At 35.0% G+C, this 18,128-nt stretch overlaps 1 protein-coding gene across 4 annotated transcripts in view; it reads left to right on the forward strand.

Annotated features, from left to right (window-relative positions):
* Positions 1 to 3,982: 3,982 nt before the first annotated feature.
* Positions 3,983 to 18,128, forward strand: part of Nsun6 (NOP2/Sun RNA methyltransferase 6) — a 45,671-nt gene continuing 31,525 nt past the window's right edge. For 3 of the 4 annotated variants that reach the window (XM_027928677.3, XM_071599858.1, XM_071599859.1), the window contains exons 1-3: positions 3,983 to 4,522; positions 7,608 to 7,763; positions 11,456 to 11,535. In XM_027928677.3, the coding sequence (XP_027784478.2) occupies positions 4,448 to 4,522; positions 7,608 to 7,763; positions 11,456 to 11,535 (311 nt within the window). In that variant the 5' untranslated portion in view covers positions 3,983 to 4,447. The remainder of the gene's footprint in view (positions 4,523 to 7,607; positions 7,764 to 11,455; positions 11,536 to 18,128) is intronic. The other variant, XM_027928678.3, reaches the window with a different exon arrangement.

An 18,128-nucleotide genomic window follows, 5' to 3' on the forward strand; every position in this document is an offset into this window, starting at 1 on the left:
TATTTCCCCCCTGGATTTCAGATTTCTAAAAAACAGTTAACCTTTTTAAAAAGAACTATCTTTATATAAAGGGAGATCTTTGAAGCAAAACTTTATATAAATTTTATTTTGTAAAAATTTTCATGATAGCCTAATGATATTTTAAAGACAGTAATATGAATTGTTCTTGCACTTTTAACAAAATGGAATTACTAAATTGAGCAATGCTGTTGGCATTTTTATTCATTTTAATTCTTTAAAATATTGGAAAATTTAGGCTCAGCGTGGTGGAACATGTCTGTAATCCTGGCAATTTGTGATAGAAGGATAGCAAGTTCCAGGCCAGCCTCAGCAATTTAGCAAGGCCCTTATCAACTTACAGACCCTGTCTCAAAATAAAAAAATAAGGTTGGGGATGTAGCTTGGTGGTAAATTGCCCTTGGGTTCAGCCTCTAAGAAAAAAAAGGCTGGGTGGGGTGGGTGGGTGGGTTGGGGAGACAAAGAAAATATTTGAAAAATTTATGTTAAAAACTTTGTTTTCTTCCCCCCCCCCCCCCCCCCCCACTTTTCCATTCAGTTACACCCCCAACCTATTTGTTTTAGACTTGGTCTTGCTAAATGCTGAGGCTGTCCTCAAACTTTTGATTTTTTTGCCTCAGCCTCCAGAGTGGCTGGGAATACAGGTTTACAGCACCATGCCTAAATTTTTAACACCCTTTCTATGAACAGTTAATGGGATAGCTCTAACATTAGATTTTTTTTTTTTTTTTTCCATTTAAAAAAGTTATATTTACAGGGTTTGAGGATGTGGCTCAGTGGTAAAGTGCTGCCTAGCCTGTGTGAGGCCCTGGGTTCAATATAAAACACTGCAACAGGGGCTGGGAAAGTTTTATTTATAGGTCAAAGCAGTGGCATGTGTTTATAATCCGAGCCACATGTGAAGCTGAGGCACAGTGATTGCAAATTTGAGGCCCAACAAGACAATTTAGTGAATCCATGGCCTGGAACTTGCTATCCTGTCACAAATTGCTAGGCGCCCATGTCTCAGTGCTGGGGATGTAACTAATAAATAAATAAATAGTTCATGGTATAATGTTCCTGGGTTCAAACCCCAGTACCGCTGGGGGCAAAAAGAAAGCAAGAAAACAAAAAAGTTTTACTTAAACTTTTAAATTTGAAATTTTTACTAACTAAAAACTGAATATTATTGGTTTAAAGAATATATTGTATATTATGTAAAACAAATCATGCTGATATACTTTCTGAGTTGTTAGAAAAAAGACACCTCAGTTCACATTGAATGTTTTATTAACTGTAAATCGTAGTAGGAATAATTGTGAAGAATTGAAGTGGAAAATTGAAATAATCTATTTTTTAAAATAGCCCTTAGCAACGTAATTTCTCCCTGAATTTTTTAAAATCCCTTAAAATCTTTAAAACTAATTTTGGTGTAGTCCTTGATCTAGAGGAGATATCAAATTCTATGGAATAATACTATTTGAAAATAAATATATTCTGAATACAGGAAATCAGAAAAGTCCTGATAGAAAACAACCGGATGAAACTAAAGCCAGATTTACAGATAGGTAGTTAGTGTAGTTAGGTAAAACGGGTCTAATATCCAGTAAGATGAATAAAATGGAGGCCAGGAAACCAGAGCATCACTTGGGGAAATTGAAATGTTAATGTCCGGGAGGCCCAGAGCCCATCTTAAGGAAATGTTAATGAAGTAGCTCCCAGCAAACAGGGAAGTGCTAATCAAAGCTGCTCCAGGCCCTTCCTGCCCAGATTACTCCTGCAGCCCACCTATCTCCCACTTACATTCTATCACTGAAAGGTAAAGGAAAACAAAAGAGTGTGGGAAAGCTGAAAGAAGACCTCAGCTATAAAAAAGGGAAGACCTCGCCCTTCCATGGATTCTAACTTTTGGGTCCCCTTCTTCCTCTGGGAGAAGTCTTTTCTGCTGTCCTTTAATAAAGCTTCTACTTTCCACTCTACACTTGCCTAGGCATGCTTCTCTGGTGTTATACTTAAGCATTCAGGGAAGCAAGGACTCCTCACTGTTAAACAGCGGTAATAAAGCTATCATTAGGATTATGACTTTTTCATAACTACTTATTGTAAATTACTTCATTGAATTAAAAGGGAGCTCCAGTAAAATCTCTACAAAGTTCAACAAAATAAAGAAAAAAAAAACTGAAAAAAATGTGTAAGTGCATACCTAGAACAAAACTGAATTTCAATGAAGGAAAATATTGAACAATTCCAGGAACTTAAAAAAAAATCTTAATATTTCTTAGAAGGAACTATTGTAAACTACAGATAATACTTAGAAGAACTAGCTACAGCTAGAATTGAATTCAATTTATTACTCAGATCAAGCGTTCAAGAAACAGTGTATTCTGCCAGCTAGGAATAAATCTTTAAAAAATAATTTGAAAAACTCCTCAATCTTTAAGGTAATGTCTATTGTGATTTTAGTGCAGTTGGTCAGCTTTCAGATGAGTTGGGATTGATAGATTTCCCATCAGGAAATTCTCTTTTGCCATATGGCCCAAGAAATCAATATAATTTCATTAATAAATGTCTGTAGAGAGACAAATGTTTTTTAGATGGTATAGGTTATACAAAAGTTAATATTTCTTCCCTATCAGTAGGAAGAGTATGTTGGTAAAATCCTAACAAAGTTCCTTTATGTTCACCAAGGGGACCCATAATATCTTGAGTTTCAAAACATATAAGTCAAATATCCTTAGGTCTGTGACTTTGGTCATGAGCCAATCAATGAGTATTATCATCTCTTCTGTATTTACAGCTAAATATGATCAGCCTTCCCACATTTAGGAAATGGGTCTCTTGAACAGGTGCTTGAAAGCATTCACATGAATACATGTGGTCTGCAAGGGATCTGCTGATTCTCTTCTTGATCAGTAGCAGTCACTATGGCTCATAAATTACCTGTGCACAGATTTTTAAAGCTGATCCAATCTCAAATTACCTAGGTCCTCTCCTCTTTAGAAACCAACTGTAACCCTCTTTCCTTTGCTACAACCCCCATTCCTTAGGTTGGAACCTCTTACACACATTTCCATAACACCTAAAACTTGCTATCTTCACTCCTCCCGATATAGAAAAGTTAGTTCTGGTCTATCAGAATTTGCTTCATTTTAGTTTTTCCCTCCTGAGTGATCTTCAAATACATGGATAACACTATCTAACATTTATTAAGGTCTAACTTTGTTACAGTAGTGTTTAAAGCACTTTACCTAATTTAGTTTTCAGTAACAATATCAAGTAGGAAAATGAGTTACAAAAACTATAAACTTTCCTGAGGTTACAAAGTGTAATTTGAACTCTATCAAGCCTGGCACTAGAAATCACATACTTAACAATTACAGAGAGATGGGTCACCCAAGAATCCTGATAAACATCACACTTAAAAGTAATAAAAATTTTATTTTCCCGAATCTGTTCCTTTCTCAGGTGGGAAAGATGTATTCACAATAAGGCAGGCAGGTGCTAGGAGGCTGGGCGTGGTTCTGCACACGTGTAATCACAGCTGATACAGGAGTAGCCTCCTTTACAGATTAGCCTGGGCAATTTAGTGAGACCCTATCATAAAACAAAACGGGGAGGGATGGGGGCTTTGAGCAATGGAGGGGCGCTTGCTTAGCAAACAATTTCATGAAATCATAGGGGGCTGATGCGGCCAAATAAACTGGCCTCATCCTATTCTTGGAGGTCACCCAGAAGAACACTGATGGGCTGCCAACCTTATTCAGGCTAGGAACGTCTTCCACTCAATCCACGCCAGTCCACACATCTGGGACGCAGGGCTCCCTTCAGTCTCTCCCCAAAAGCCCTGTCACAAGCACAAGAGCCGCCCGCACAGGGCCCTGGGTCTCTGCAGTCGTGACGTAATGTAGATTTGCGGCTGTCGATTGGGTAGTCAGAGGGGAGGGGTGTGCCGCTGATGACGGAAGTGACGCAGACCGGAAGCGGTTTTCCACTGCGAAGTTGGGGGCGCGGGTTTGGAAATTAGAATATAAGGCTGAAAGCAGCTGGTGCTGACAGCCTTGTTTCCAGTTTTCTTTTTCTTTCTTTCTTTTTTTTTTTTTTGGGGGGGGGGTCTATTTAAATATTAATTCTGTCACTAAGGCTTTTTCCTTAGTTGTCTTTGCAAAGTGAGTGGCATGGCCTCGCAGTGACTTCCCCGAGTGACCCTGGAGGATCAAGGCCGGGTGTGGTGGAGGCGAGGAAACGGCTTTTAATTTAGCTGAAACTCGGGAAACCAAGGACTGTCCTCCTCGTTTTGGAATTTAACTCGGCAGGATCGTCGCGATTTCCTTGAGCACCTAAAGGTCCCGGGACTTTGTGGGTTGCTATTCATTGTGAAGATACTGCACACTGTAACTGGGACGGAAAAAAAAAAAAAGTTTCTTTTGGAAAACTGAACACGGAAAAAAAAATGCCTATTTTCCCTAAAATATCTTTGAGGCCTGAGGTTGAAAACTATCTTAAGGAGAACTTTATGAATGAGGAGGTGGGTCAGACAAATACATTTGAAACTTTTTAAAAAATTCAAATATTTACATATCCTTCAGGAATAGAAAATCTAAATAAAAATCTTTAACTTTCTCTTTACCATTCGTCTATCTGAATATAAGAGAAAAGCCAATGTCTTTTTCACAGGAATTAATGCTTACTGAGACAGGAGATGAATAAGGCATGCGTTTTAACTCTTAAGAGTGGGAAAGGGGGGAAAAACTTATCCTCATATCAGAGAAAACATTCGGTTTTTGGTTTTCTGGGATTGGCTTACTTCACTTAGCATAATATTCTCTAACTCCATGGTAGTTATGTCACTGAAGGGGATACGAGAATAAACAAAAGATCCCTGTCCTCAAAAACTGAAGTCCAATATAGAAGAAAACTCCTGTTGTCTTGGAGCGCTGCCTCTGACACTTAGGTTAAAAGGATATTGTAATTTGTTGAGTGTCCCTGTGAATGTGATCAGTTGTGCTAAATGATCTACAAACTCGTGCATTTTAATTTTTACGACTTTTTTGGCAGTTTTTTTGAAATATGCAGTACTGGGAACTAAACCCAGCCCTTTAAAAAGAATTTTTGAAATGGTCTGCCTAAATTGTAGAGGCAATTGGGATTCTTCTCCCTCAGTCATAGATTATAGGCAGCTGTTCTCATTCTAATAGGTGAGAAGACTTGGAGTCCAAGGAATCATGTGACTGATCTAATTTAAAATCTGAAGGCAATGAGCTGAGGTGTAATGAAAAAAAAAAATTCCGATTTAGAATCTAAAGCAGTTGATTTGCTTTGTGGTTCTCTGAGTACATTAATTCTCATGGTTTACCTTGATTTCCTCTTCTGTGAAAATAGAGAATGGCTGAAAATTCTGTTTGGGGTGTCACACTTAGGTGAAAGCACCTGGAATCCATTTGGTGCATAATAACTCTTCAAAATGTTAATTGTTTGCTAATGGCAGTGTGTAGCATAGAAGTCCTCATTGTTAACTCTTTGTTAGCAAAGGCTGTGCTCTATTCCACTTTACAGTGTTTACTATAGTAACTTCGTTTTTCTAAATCTTTTGATTTTCTAATCAAATTAAAGTCACTTAAATGTTAGTTGCTTCTTTTTTGAATATGTTAATAAATCCAGGACCTTTTGATTTGATTTTTGCATTTTCAAAGATTAAGGGACTATACTATATGGAAAACATTTTCATTTCAAGGGAATTAAAATATAAAGTGTGTGTTTAAAGAAGTGGAGGCATTTAGCAATTATTTTCAGCAGTTGTTTATTCTAATTTGTTATATATGACAACAGAATTCATTTCAATTTATACTATACATATAGGGCATAATTTTTCATGTCTCTGGTTGTGCACGAAGTAGAGTCACACCATTTTATCTTCATACATGTACTTGGGGTAATGATGTCCATCACATTCCACCATCCTTGTTAATCCCATGCCCCTCCCAATCCCCCCCCCCCTTGCCCTATCTAAAGTTCCTCCATTCTTCCCATGCCCTCCCCCATCCCCATAATGTAGATCAGCATCCTCATATCAGAGAAAACATTCACATTTGTTTTTTGGGGATTGACTTACTTCACTTAGCATTATCTTCTCTAACTCATTTTACCTGCAAATGCCATTATTTTATTCTCTTTTAATATTGAGTAATGTTCCATTGTGTATATATCACAGTTTGAAGGGCATCTAGGTTGGTTCCACAATTTAGCTATTGTGAATTGTGCTGCTATAAACATTGATGTGGCTGTGTCCCTGTTCTGTTTTTTTTTTTTTTTTTTTAAGTCCTTTGGGTATAAACCAAGGAGTGGGATAGCTGAGTCAAATGGTGGTTCCATTCCCAATTTTCCAAGAAATCTTCATACTGCTTTCCAGATTGGTTGCACCACTTTACACAGTATGAATATGTCTTTCCCCTCAACACTTATTGTTGCTTGTTTTCTTGATAACTGCCATTCTGACTGGAGTGAGATGAAATCTTAGAGTAGTTTAGATTTGCATTTCTCTAATTGCTAGAGATGTTGAACATTTTTTCATGTATTTGTATTTGTTGATTGATTGTGTATCACCTTCTGAGAGGTGTCTGTTCAGTTCTTTGGCCCATTTATTGATTGGGTTATTTGTTTGGGTGTTAAGATTTCTGAGTTTTTTATATCCTAGAGTTTAGTGCTCTATCTGAGCCTGTGATAAAAATCGGCTCCATTTTGTAGGCACTCTGTTCATCTCACTGATTGTTTCTTTTGTATTTTCAGCAGCTTTTAAAATGAACATTCTTGTATAAAATCTTTGTATAAAAGATTCAAATATCTTTGACACCATCGCTTTTTTTATACCCACTAACTACATGATATTACAAAAACAAAAGCCATCCCTTTGCTTAAAAAAAAAAAAAAAAAAAAAAAGTCCTGAAAGGAAAGAAATATTTACCTACAGAAAGTAAATATTTTAAGACCAGTGACTTAGTAGGCTGGTGAGTGGCTTATGAAGATTCGGAGTAGTCACAAAAAGGGAAAATGGGTGCCTTAAAAAGCTTTAATGACAAGGGTACCTGGGTGAGACTTTATACCTTCATTTCTGACAGGTATGTTTGCTACTCTGCCAGTCTTTGTTGGATGATATCTATTTGTTATATTTAATACTACATTTAAAAGCTGATACCCTGTAGGATCTTTGACAGTGAGTATATAAATGATATTTATTCTGTATATATTGATATTTCCAGTTGCTCTAGGATATGATATTAGTAAATAACACTATAAAACTGATGGAACAGTTATTGAAGTAGAGTGAAATCCTGAATTTATATGAACAGATGTATCAGATATTAATATTTTGAAACTGTTACAATGTTTTTCTAAGTCCTTTATGTCAGGTATTTTGTTAGGTGTTTATTACCACAAGTAATAAGAACTCCAAAGTGTTATGTTTTTCTTAACATTGCTAACATAAAACAATACAACAAAATGAAAGAGAACTAAACAATGGTTAAAAGATATTTCATTAGATGGAACAAATGTATAAGCATATTTCCTATATTTTTATTTTGATGAAATATAAACATTCTTTTTCCCCCCTGCAGGTTTTAGCTGTTTCAAGTAAACAAGATGCACAAGAAAAACTTGAAGCTCTGTTAAATCACCTGTCACATCCTCCATCATTCACATCTGTCAGAGTAAATACACATTTAGCCTCAGTACAACATGTAAAAAGTCTTTTAGTAGATGAACTTAAGAAGGTTTGTGTAAATTTTTTGTCATTATATCAAATTACATTACTACCATGTGTCATGTTGGTCCACAGTAAAGCCCAATGAATGGTATAATAATATTGCAGTCTTATAAACAAGAAAGTTGAATAATGAATGTTAAATTACTCAAGCTTGCATAATAAGTGGTAATGCTACAAATTTGAATCTGGCACTTCTCATTCTGAATTAGATGAGGAAAATACTTTTAAAATAGAACAAAAAGACTTTTGTGTTGTCTTGACAAAATATTTTTGGCATGATACTTCTGTAAGTGAAGACAATATTATAAAATGACTGTTTTTGGATTTCCAGCCAGAAAAGTAGTATCTTATTTAACTTGTATTGTCTTCTTTGCTTTCAAAACAGTTATCTAGCAATGGTATTCATTCATTTCTTCTTTTTCCTTCAATCTTATTACACTATTGAATGTTTCATGGTCTCTTTTTTTTTGTTTCATGGTCTCTTTAGGAATCATTTGAGAAGTTTCATGTTGTGAGAAGATAAGTATATAAGAACAAAACAATATAATAAGACAGAAAAAGTAATATTTAGAGTAATAACAGGGAAAAATATAAGCAGTTCATAAAATGACTAGGCTTCTTAAATGACTACTCTCATAGCCATGTACATATATTTTTGTCTAGTAGAAAAGAAACTGTAATGAAGCCCATCTGAAGTGTGTGTAATTCAAGTAGATTAGATTGTTTTCATTTCTAACAGATTGTTCCAACAACTTGGGTGTTCTAGTATCGCAATCTGATAGAAATCTCAGATCTCACGGACTAGGATTTTAGGACAGTCACTCTGAGATTTGGGTCCCTTTCTTTAAAGGTTAGGATTGAACAGTAAAGCCTGGGTCATAGGCACTAGATGGGAAACTGTATACCTAAGTCTAGTAAGAAAGGGGACTTAGAAGAACTAAGTCTAGTTTTGACTATTCTAAATTTTCTATTTCCACATTCCAAACTCCATGTGTGTCCTGCAGAGATGTCCCAAGTAGTATGGTACTAGGTAATTTGTCATAAATTTCTCTGGAACATATATTGCAATTCAAAAATTTTAAATTTCATATGGCTGATAGGGTTGTGAGGAAATTGGATGCTTTGTAAATTACAGCTGGTAATATAAGATGGTGTAATCTCTTTGGAAAACAATTTTGGTAACATCTTTAACACAAATTTACTGTGCAGCCCAGCAATTCCATTGCTATGTATCTACCCCAAAACAAGTAAAAACATGGCCATACATATTCTTGAACATGACTATTCATTGTGGCATTATTTACAAGTCAAAAGGGGATAGATTCAAATATTTATCAACTAGTGATGGACAAATGTAAAATATTCATACAGTGGAATACTGTTCTATAGTACAAGTAATTAATCAATGTAATAAAGTAGATTAACATCAAAACACTATTGATAAATGGGCTGGGATTGTGACTCAGCGGTAGAGCGCTCCATTAGCACGGGTGGGATCCGGGTTCAATTCTCAGCACCACATAAAAAGAATAAAGGCATTGTGTTGTGTCCATCTACAAAAAGAAAATTTCTCTCCCTCCCTCTCTCTCTCCCTCCCTCTCTCTCTCTCAGAAAAAAAAAAAAAAAAGACAGTATTGATAAAAATGAGACATAATATTACTCTATATGAAATTTCCAGGAAAGGCAATGGGATTGAATCCAGGGGCACTTAACCACTGAGCCATATACCCAGCATTTTTTTTTTTTTTTTTTTTTTTTGAGACAGGGCCTTGCTAAGTTGCTGAGACTGGCTTTGAACTTGTAATACTCCTGAGTTACTGGGATTACTGGCCTGTGCCACCATGCCTGGCTCAGAAAAGGCAAATTTGTAAAGAAAGATTAGTGGTTACCTGAGAATGGGAACAGGATTTGACTGCAGATCGTCAAGTGGGATTTTTGTGGGGTGGTATAAATTATCTAAAATTGGATTGGGTTGCTGATTGCACAATTTTTAAAATTTACTAAAAAAAAAACATTAAATTTACTGCAAGTTATTATATATTTAAAATGGGTGAGTTTCTGATATGTAAATTATACTTCCTAGGGCTATAAAAGCAGGTGATATGCTTGGTTTTTTTGTGTGTTGCTTTGGTAGTTAGTCATATGTATGATTTTATGAAAGTTTTGTTTTTGTATCCTCTTAACAAGCTCCTGATAGAAAAGGAAAGAAGAAAACCTTTGATTTGGGAAGGATTGATCTTTAAAATATTTCTATGCTATAAAGCAAATAGTATTTATAAAACAAAAAGAAATGACACAATTTATTATCTTCTCAGAAAGATCTGTTTAGTTGATACTGTAAGGCCACCCAACAGGGAGAGAGAGGAGAGAGTAATCCATCAGATTACTCATTGTTAGATGTGGCTGCAGTCAAAAACATCCTTTGGAAGATGCAGAAGTCAAGGGAGATACTGACTTGGTAGAAATATTAGAAATTTTAGAAACTTACATTTCTAAAATAAGTAACATTTTTACATTTATCAACTTAGAAATAAGTTGATTTTACAAGTGTTTTCTAGATAGTGTATGAATACTACATAGCAGTGCAAATATGTATTGTTATTGCTCTTACATATAGTATGTGAAGTTGAGTTGTTAATTCCTAGCCGGTTACCTGGCATAGACTTGTTCTCAATATTTGTATATTTTCCTGTAATAGTGTATATAGTCCTGTTATCCAATCCATTGTTCCATCTGCTCTTCATTCTGCGTGGGGTGACAAGTCATCTGCCTGCAACAGTGGTATGCTGCTACATATTTAATAGGCAATTTTCTGGGAAATATAACCTGATCCGTGGTGTAAATACTCCTACAATGGTCAGTTTCAAGCTACCAGTGTGGCTATGGAATTTGGGAAGGACACACACAGTGGGCCTATGTGAGCTAACTCCATCCACCATCGGTAGTGCTGGGTTTGTGCTTATTTCCAGTCTAACCAGCCAAATATAGAGGCTACTGAAAATTCTGAACTGCCAAAAGCATTTGTTTCCTTCATTAAAACTGACATGGCTTCTGGTGTTAATATTGTATATTAATTAATATTCAGTAATTTCAATCTTTAATGTCCTATTCAGAATCTTTTGAGTGAGTACATTTAATTCTATATTAGATGTATGTTTTCAAAGTAAATCATGAAAGGTAAACGTGGTTTGTGTTTGGTGCTCAATCACTGAACTACATCCCAGTTCTTTTTTTATTATTAAAATTTTTTTTTTCAGTACTAGAATTGATTATTTTTTATTTTGAGAGTTGCCTCAGCTGGCCTTGAGCATATAATCCTCTCCTTAGGCTCCTGAGTAGTTGGGATGATAGACATGCATCACTATGGCCAGCTTAGAGTTTGTGTTTGCGAAGTGAAACAGTAAGCAAAATTGAGTCTTACAAAGGAGTCAAGTTCAAGGCCGGCCTCAGTGACTTAGACCCTATCTCAAAATAAAAAACGAAAAGGGCTGTGTGTATCTAGCTCAATGGTAGAGTACTCTTAGCTTTAATCCCCAATACCTACCTTCCCCCTAAAAAAGTCAGGATACATCAGAATTTTAAAGAAAATGTTTTTTTGAGGTGTTCCTTCCCACCCCCGTATCCCATGGAACAAAATGAAAGTGCTCCAAATCAAGCTTTATATTGATTTCTTTATAATTTTGTGTTTGTTTTAAACAGCAGCTTAATGGATTAATTGTTCCTGTTCTTCAACATCCAGACCTTCAGGATGTCTTACTTATTCCTGTTATTGGACCTAGGTTTGTGACTATTTCATTTTCAAATTACATTTTATTTTTCTAATAAAAATTTATCACAGGATTCCTTTTCACTCTTTGGTGATAATGTGAAGTTTCTCCATAGATAAACAGGAATTTATAAATTGGTAAATGTAAACTGTCATGGGAAACACTAGAGAAAACTAGGAATGGGTGGTAGGACCTTGATAATAATGCACATTAACTTTATTTAGCACAATGATTAAATTTTAAGTTTTTTCCACTTTCTGAGAAGCTTTATTTAATTTGTTTATTTTTTATGAGATTCCAGTGGTAAATTAAACTGGTTTTTGAGCTGCACCAAAATATAATTTTTTTTTTTTTTTTTTGCTTTCAGAACTGATGTGTTTATAAAATTTTATACACAATTCTGTTAAATTACTGTGTACCAGGCATTGATTAGTTCATTTATATATTTGGAAGGCGTATATTGAAAAATAGGCTTTCAGAGTTCTTTACCTAAGGACCATTTTTTTCTTTGTTTGGTCCTGGAATTGAACCCAGGAGCCATACAACTGAGCTACATTACCCCAATCCTTTTTCATTTTTTATTTTGATACAAGGTTTTGCTAAGTTGCTGAGGCTGGCCTCAAACTTGAATCTTCCTGCCTCAGCCTCCCCAGTCTCTGGAATGATGGGTGTGTGCTACTATGCAGGCTCCAAGAAAAATTTAAAAGTCACTAATTATGGTACAAAATAAAGATTTTTTTGTTAAAGCTTTAAAGTAATTTAGTGGTCAGTAGAAGAATAGTTAATTATTGGTTTATCCATGCAATAGAATATTATATGGCTTTTAAGGTGGAAGAATTTTATGTACCAATAAGATGAGATGTTAATGATCTGTTAAGTGTTAAAAACAAATGGGCTAGGGATACAGTTAAGTGGTCAAGGGCTTGCCTAGCAAGCACAAGGACATGGATTTGTTTCCCCAAACATACACATACACAAAATAGTTGTACTTAGAATAATTACTTTATTTGCAGTTAAGGAAATGACAGCTACACATTTGTGTATGTTTCTTTACATATGAAAAAAAAAGTCTGAAAGTTATAACCAACTATGAACAGTAGCTTAACTCTGAGGAAGTTGGAATGGGAGAAAGGGGATGAGTAAAAGATTTTTACTTGTAACACTTCTGTTTTGTTTTTTTACTATAAGCATAGATTTTTACAATTAAAAATAGATTAACTGCAAAATCTGATTAGTTTAAGGTGAGATTTATATGTGAAATGGTGAGATTTTCAGTGTACAGTTTGAGCTTTGCCAAATATTCAACTGTATAGCCAAAACTCACCTGACTCAGGAACTGAGCATTTTTATCAGCCCAGAAAATTTTCTTGGATTATGCTACCGTACCGGGAAATTCTGTTCTGATTTCTGCCATTTCTTGATTTTTTGAACTGGTCAACTAGTACAGTAGATCTGTAGTATTACAGATATATCTGTAGGTCTTTTTTTTTTTTTTTTTTTTAATATTTATTTTTAATATTTGGCGGACACATCTTTGTCTGTGGTGCTGAGGATCGAACCCGGGCCGCACGCATGCCAGGCGAGCGCGCTACCGCTTGAGCCACATCCCCAGCCCCAGGTTTTTTTTTTTAATATTTATTTTTTAGTTGTAGTTGGACACAACACCTTTATTTCACTTGTTTATTTTTTTATGTGGTGCTGAGGATCGAACCCAGGGTCTTGCACGTGCAAGCTGAGCGCTCTACCACTGAGCCACAACCCCAGCCCCATCTGTAGGGTTTTTGAGGCTATACTCCTTATGAGGATACAACATTGCTGTTGATAGGTTCAAAACTTTGCCACTTCTCATTCTGTTGAAATAATTTTATTCTTCAGATTAATACTTTTTAAAATAGGTAACACTTAGTAGGTTTTCCTCTTTATAAAAGGCAAATTTATTGTAAAATTTTAGAATTATACATAAATTAAAAAGTGACTATTTAATTTTATCTAATTTCTCACCCAATTTTGATTATCTTAGCATCAAACTCATATTTTTCCAGACAGCTTATCTTTACAACTGCACACCTGAATGCATGTTTGCATTCATTTGTATATATTTTTAGAAAGAAGAAAATCTTGTGTGTAATGTTTTGCAATTGTTTTTCTGTTATTTAAGACTCTGTTATGGATATTTTTCCATGATATAATTTTCTGTGATTTATGTATCATTATATTATTTTAAATAGCTATATATATATAGTACATCTTATCATTGAGCTTAATTTTTTCAACCGTCTGTTGAAAGACATTTAGTTTTTTCCTGCTTTTCACTGTTGCTAAGTGTTGCATTGATTATTTGTGGACTTGCCTAAGCGTGTGCGCAGAGTAAATTCATACTACATGGAATTCCTGGGTCAAAAGTCTGTGCTTGTTTTGGTCATAGACTGTTTTATTTAAAAAATTTTTTAAAAATACTTTTTTCTCCACTTTTTGTTGATGCACTATAGTTGTACATATGGTGGAATTTGTTGTTGCATATTAGTTCATGCACACAGTGTAACAACATAATTTGGCCAATAATGAATTGTTTTAGAAGTGGCTCTCATAAATAGTGTAGCACATAAGTTGTCTGCCTCCTCTGTACTTTGCTTTCCTTATCTCTACTTATCTCTAAAATGGAAATTAAAAATACTTTCTAATCATAGGATTGTTGTGAGGCTTAGAATAGTTCATGGTACATTGTATATATTCAGTAAATGTTTGCAATACTTCTAATTTTTTATTTCATATGTTTTGCTTTTTTGCATTCAGTTCTAGTTCACTTTTGTATTTTGTTGCTGTTCTTCCTTTTTAGATGTTCTTTAAGCTTATTTAAAAATAGGCATATTTGAAACTTTATTGTTCATATTTATGTGCTTTTTTTGTACTACCCACTATAGGGTCTGTGTTTAATGTTGACTGAATCCTTTTTACTTGTAACTCATGAATGAACATGGTTGCATTCTAGTATGCCATTTGCTAAAGAGTGATATAGAATGTGGTGAAGAGAAAGCCTATATAATTAATTTAAATTTTTTTTTCAGAAATAGTTTCATCAGATATTGTTATAGCACAGCTCTAGTCTTGGTGAGCAGAGCTGATTGAAAAATGTAGGTTCTCTGTGAAAGTTTGTAGTTCACACTGTTTTTTGTTTGGAGCTTTAGTTAATTGTGTAGTTAACTGAGGTCACAAGAGTACTTATACTTAGAACATTGTATCTGAAACATTTTTTTGCGGGGGTGGTACTAGGGATTGTCCCCACAGGTGCTGTACTACTGAGATATATCCCCAGTCCTTTTCATTTTGAGGCAGGGTTTTCTTTCCCCCTTATTTTAAACTCATTTGAATGAGAATCTCTTGATACGTTGTTGAGGCTGGCCTCAAATTTGTGATTTTCTTGCCTCAGTCTCCTGAGTTGCTAGGATTACAGGCATGCACCACATTGCCTGACTTCAGTTTGTAATTTTAAATTCTATATTTTCTTAGTTCTCCCTTCATTAAAATTTCAACACAATATTTCAAATAGGTTAGAATAAAATTTCCTGTTTTTCATAATTGAATACATATCTCTTGATCCAAATGAGGCTAGATTTGCCTTCTTTAGCCAGCTTGATTTCCATCTTTTAAAGTTTCTTTTTCACCAATATCAGTACTGTTTTAGTTCACTGCTCACAGTTCTGGAGACTAGAAATCTGAGATAAGGTGACAGGGTTCTGGTGAGAGCCTTCTCCTGGATTGTAGATGACTGACTTCTGGTCCTATCCTTACATTGTGGAAAGACGGTGAGCCCTCTGGATTCCTCTTATGAAGGCACTGATCCCATTCATGGGATTCTACCATCTTACTTAATTATCTCCCAAAGTCACCTCCAAATATCATCACATTGGAATTAGGGTTTCAGTGTGGATTTTGGATAGGATGCACAGTCAGTCCATAATAAGCACTTTAAAATTTTAATTTATATGAAGTCATAAGGTAATCAATAGAATTTCAAAGTAATTGCATAAAGACTGCTGGTTAAATAAAAATGGCAGTCCTTCTGAAGAGAAATTGGTTGGCATATAACAGTATCACTTAATATCAGTTTTATCCATCTTCTGTTTAAAGGGTTGGTAAAATGTGCAGTTAAAAATAAAAAGTGCCACAAGAAAAACATTTTTTTTTTTTTTAAAAAAAGCAAAACAAAGATAAAAAGTGCCATGTAGTTTGTTGTTTGTTTTAATGGGACATTCTCATAATTGGTTTAATTTCTAGTTACTTCATTTTTAATCATTTTTAAAATTTTTTTTAGTATTTATTTTTTTAGTTTGACACATACCTTTATTTTATTTATTTTTATGTGGTGCTGAGGGTCAAACCCAGGGCCTCACACATGCTAGGCGAGCGTTCTACCGCTGAGCCATAACCCCAGCCCCTCATTTTCAATTGTTTTAATAGTTAAGAAATTTTTTAAAATTTGTTAATGGACCTTTATTTTACTTATTTTTATGTGGTGCTGAGAATTGAACCCAGTGCTTCACACATGTGAGGCAGGTACTCTACCACTGAGTTACAACCCTAGCTCTTAATAGTTTTTTTTTTTAAAGAGAGAGAGAGAGAGAGAGAGAATATTTTAACATTTATTTTTTTTAGTTTTCGGCGGACACAACATCTTTGTTTGTATGTGGTGCTGAGGATCGAACCCGAACCGCACACATGCCAGGCGAGCGCGCTACAGCTTGAGCCACATCCCCAGCCCTTAATAGTTTTAATTAGGTGTCTTTGTACTATTTTTCCTCCAGTTTTTATTGTGTACTATTGCACCTTATTGTTGGTTTACTCAGTAAATATAATTTTTAACATGTTTTATGGCCTATGCCAACTCTTGTATTTCCTCTTTTTTATTTCCTCAGTGTCCAGGATTTCTATTCAGAGAAATAGAAATCCCCTGCCTGGTACATACCCAAAGTCTGAACTCACAGAAGGAAATCTGGTGTTCATCTTAAACACCAGTTTTTTATGGCTTTTAGGCACAGTGAAATACTCTTATCAGTTAATAGTAGGGACACTTCTGAAATCTAAACTGTAGATGCCAGTTAAGGCCAGCCTTATAAGCAGACCCTTCAAAGGGAAACAGGCTTGTTATGTTAACTTTTCTCTGTAGCTATCTATTCTAGAATTCATTATTTTCTCTCCTTAAATTCATAATTAACATTATAAGGTTCCATTATACAAATTTATGCTGTGGGTAAGGTGCAAGTATTACAAAGACAAATGGTTCATACTTGTTCAGCTTAATGGGAACTGTGGTACAAGTCAGATGATGATTAACATGGTGAAAGTGTAAGTGAGGTGCTATTGGATAATGAAGGACTGAGTACATAGAAATTCATAAAGATTTTCTCTAAGCAGGTATTTTAGTTAAGCTTGAAGATGGGTAGAAATTAGGCTGATAAGATTAGGTGGGTAAATGTATGCTAGGTACAAAGAAGGCATACCCAAAGATTTGAAATCATAAAAATTCTGGTGGTTCATGATAAAAGAGATCAGATTTGGCTGCTGAATTGATTTTTCAGAAGGGTGGGTGAAGGACAGATTGTAGAAGTTAGGAGAGACAGATTGTGAAATAGGAAGGATATTTTTAACTAAGAATATTTTCCCCCCATAGACTGTAGGAGCCAAAGAATTAGTGTTACAGTAACAATTAGATCTGTATTTTTGAAATATAATACTGAAATAGTTATACATTAGTGAGTTGTGAAGTCAGTTTTTATGAATAAATGGATATTTATGTCCTTAAAATTTGTATAGTAAAGGGGTTGTTTCATGAAATGATAAAAGTGTGTGTCTACACACATGGAGCCGTGTATGTGGAGTGGATTATTGTATTTGGTGTTTCTTAGGTTACAATCAAAATTTCAAAAAGCTTTCTTAAAAAAAAATGAATTGCAGAGCTGGAGAAGTTAGGAATCCATTTTAGTTTTTAGTTCAACAGTATGGTAAACTAAATAACCGGAATATATTTCTGCTACATATACCTAGGAATGTAATAAAAAAATAAAATGGGTCATAAAATGCATAGCCAAGTGACTAGTAATAAAGTAGAATATTTAGAAATTAGGAATGGAGAGTAATGGGGAAAATAAAGCAGTAAGCATCTAGAGTAATATGAGGGGGGTGAGGTTTGGAGAAAGAATATCACTCGTGGTTTTTATGTTTTGTTTGGGTTTTTTTTTTTTTTAATTTGGTACTGGAGATCTAACAGGGATACTTTACCACGGAGCTATATACCCAACACATTTTTTCAATTTTGAGACAGGGTCTGGCTAAGTTACTGAGGCTAGCCTTGAACTTGCAATCCTCCCGTTGAAACCTCCTGAGATAGTGGCATTACAGTAGTGCACTACTGTATCTGGCCATTTGTTGGTTTTTAAATTTAGAGTCTTTGATTTTTAATAGGGGTTTAACACTGGGGACTGAGATCTGTCTAGCAGTCAGTATGAGACAGGAATTAGGAGGTGGGGGCGGTCTCTATTAGGGTCTAGGTTAGAGAAAAAAATTCTGAGAATGCACTATGGTTCCATACCTCACAAAGGTTTGGAATT

The sequence above is a fragment of the Marmota flaviventris genome, chromosome 12, assembly GCF_047511675.1.
Source record: "Marmota flaviventris isolate mMarFla1 chromosome 12, mMarFla1.hap1, whole genome shotgun sequence".
In the NCBI taxonomy this organism is placed as follows: domain Eukaryota; kingdom Metazoa; phylum Chordata; class Mammalia; order Rodentia; family Sciuridae; genus Marmota; species Marmota flaviventris.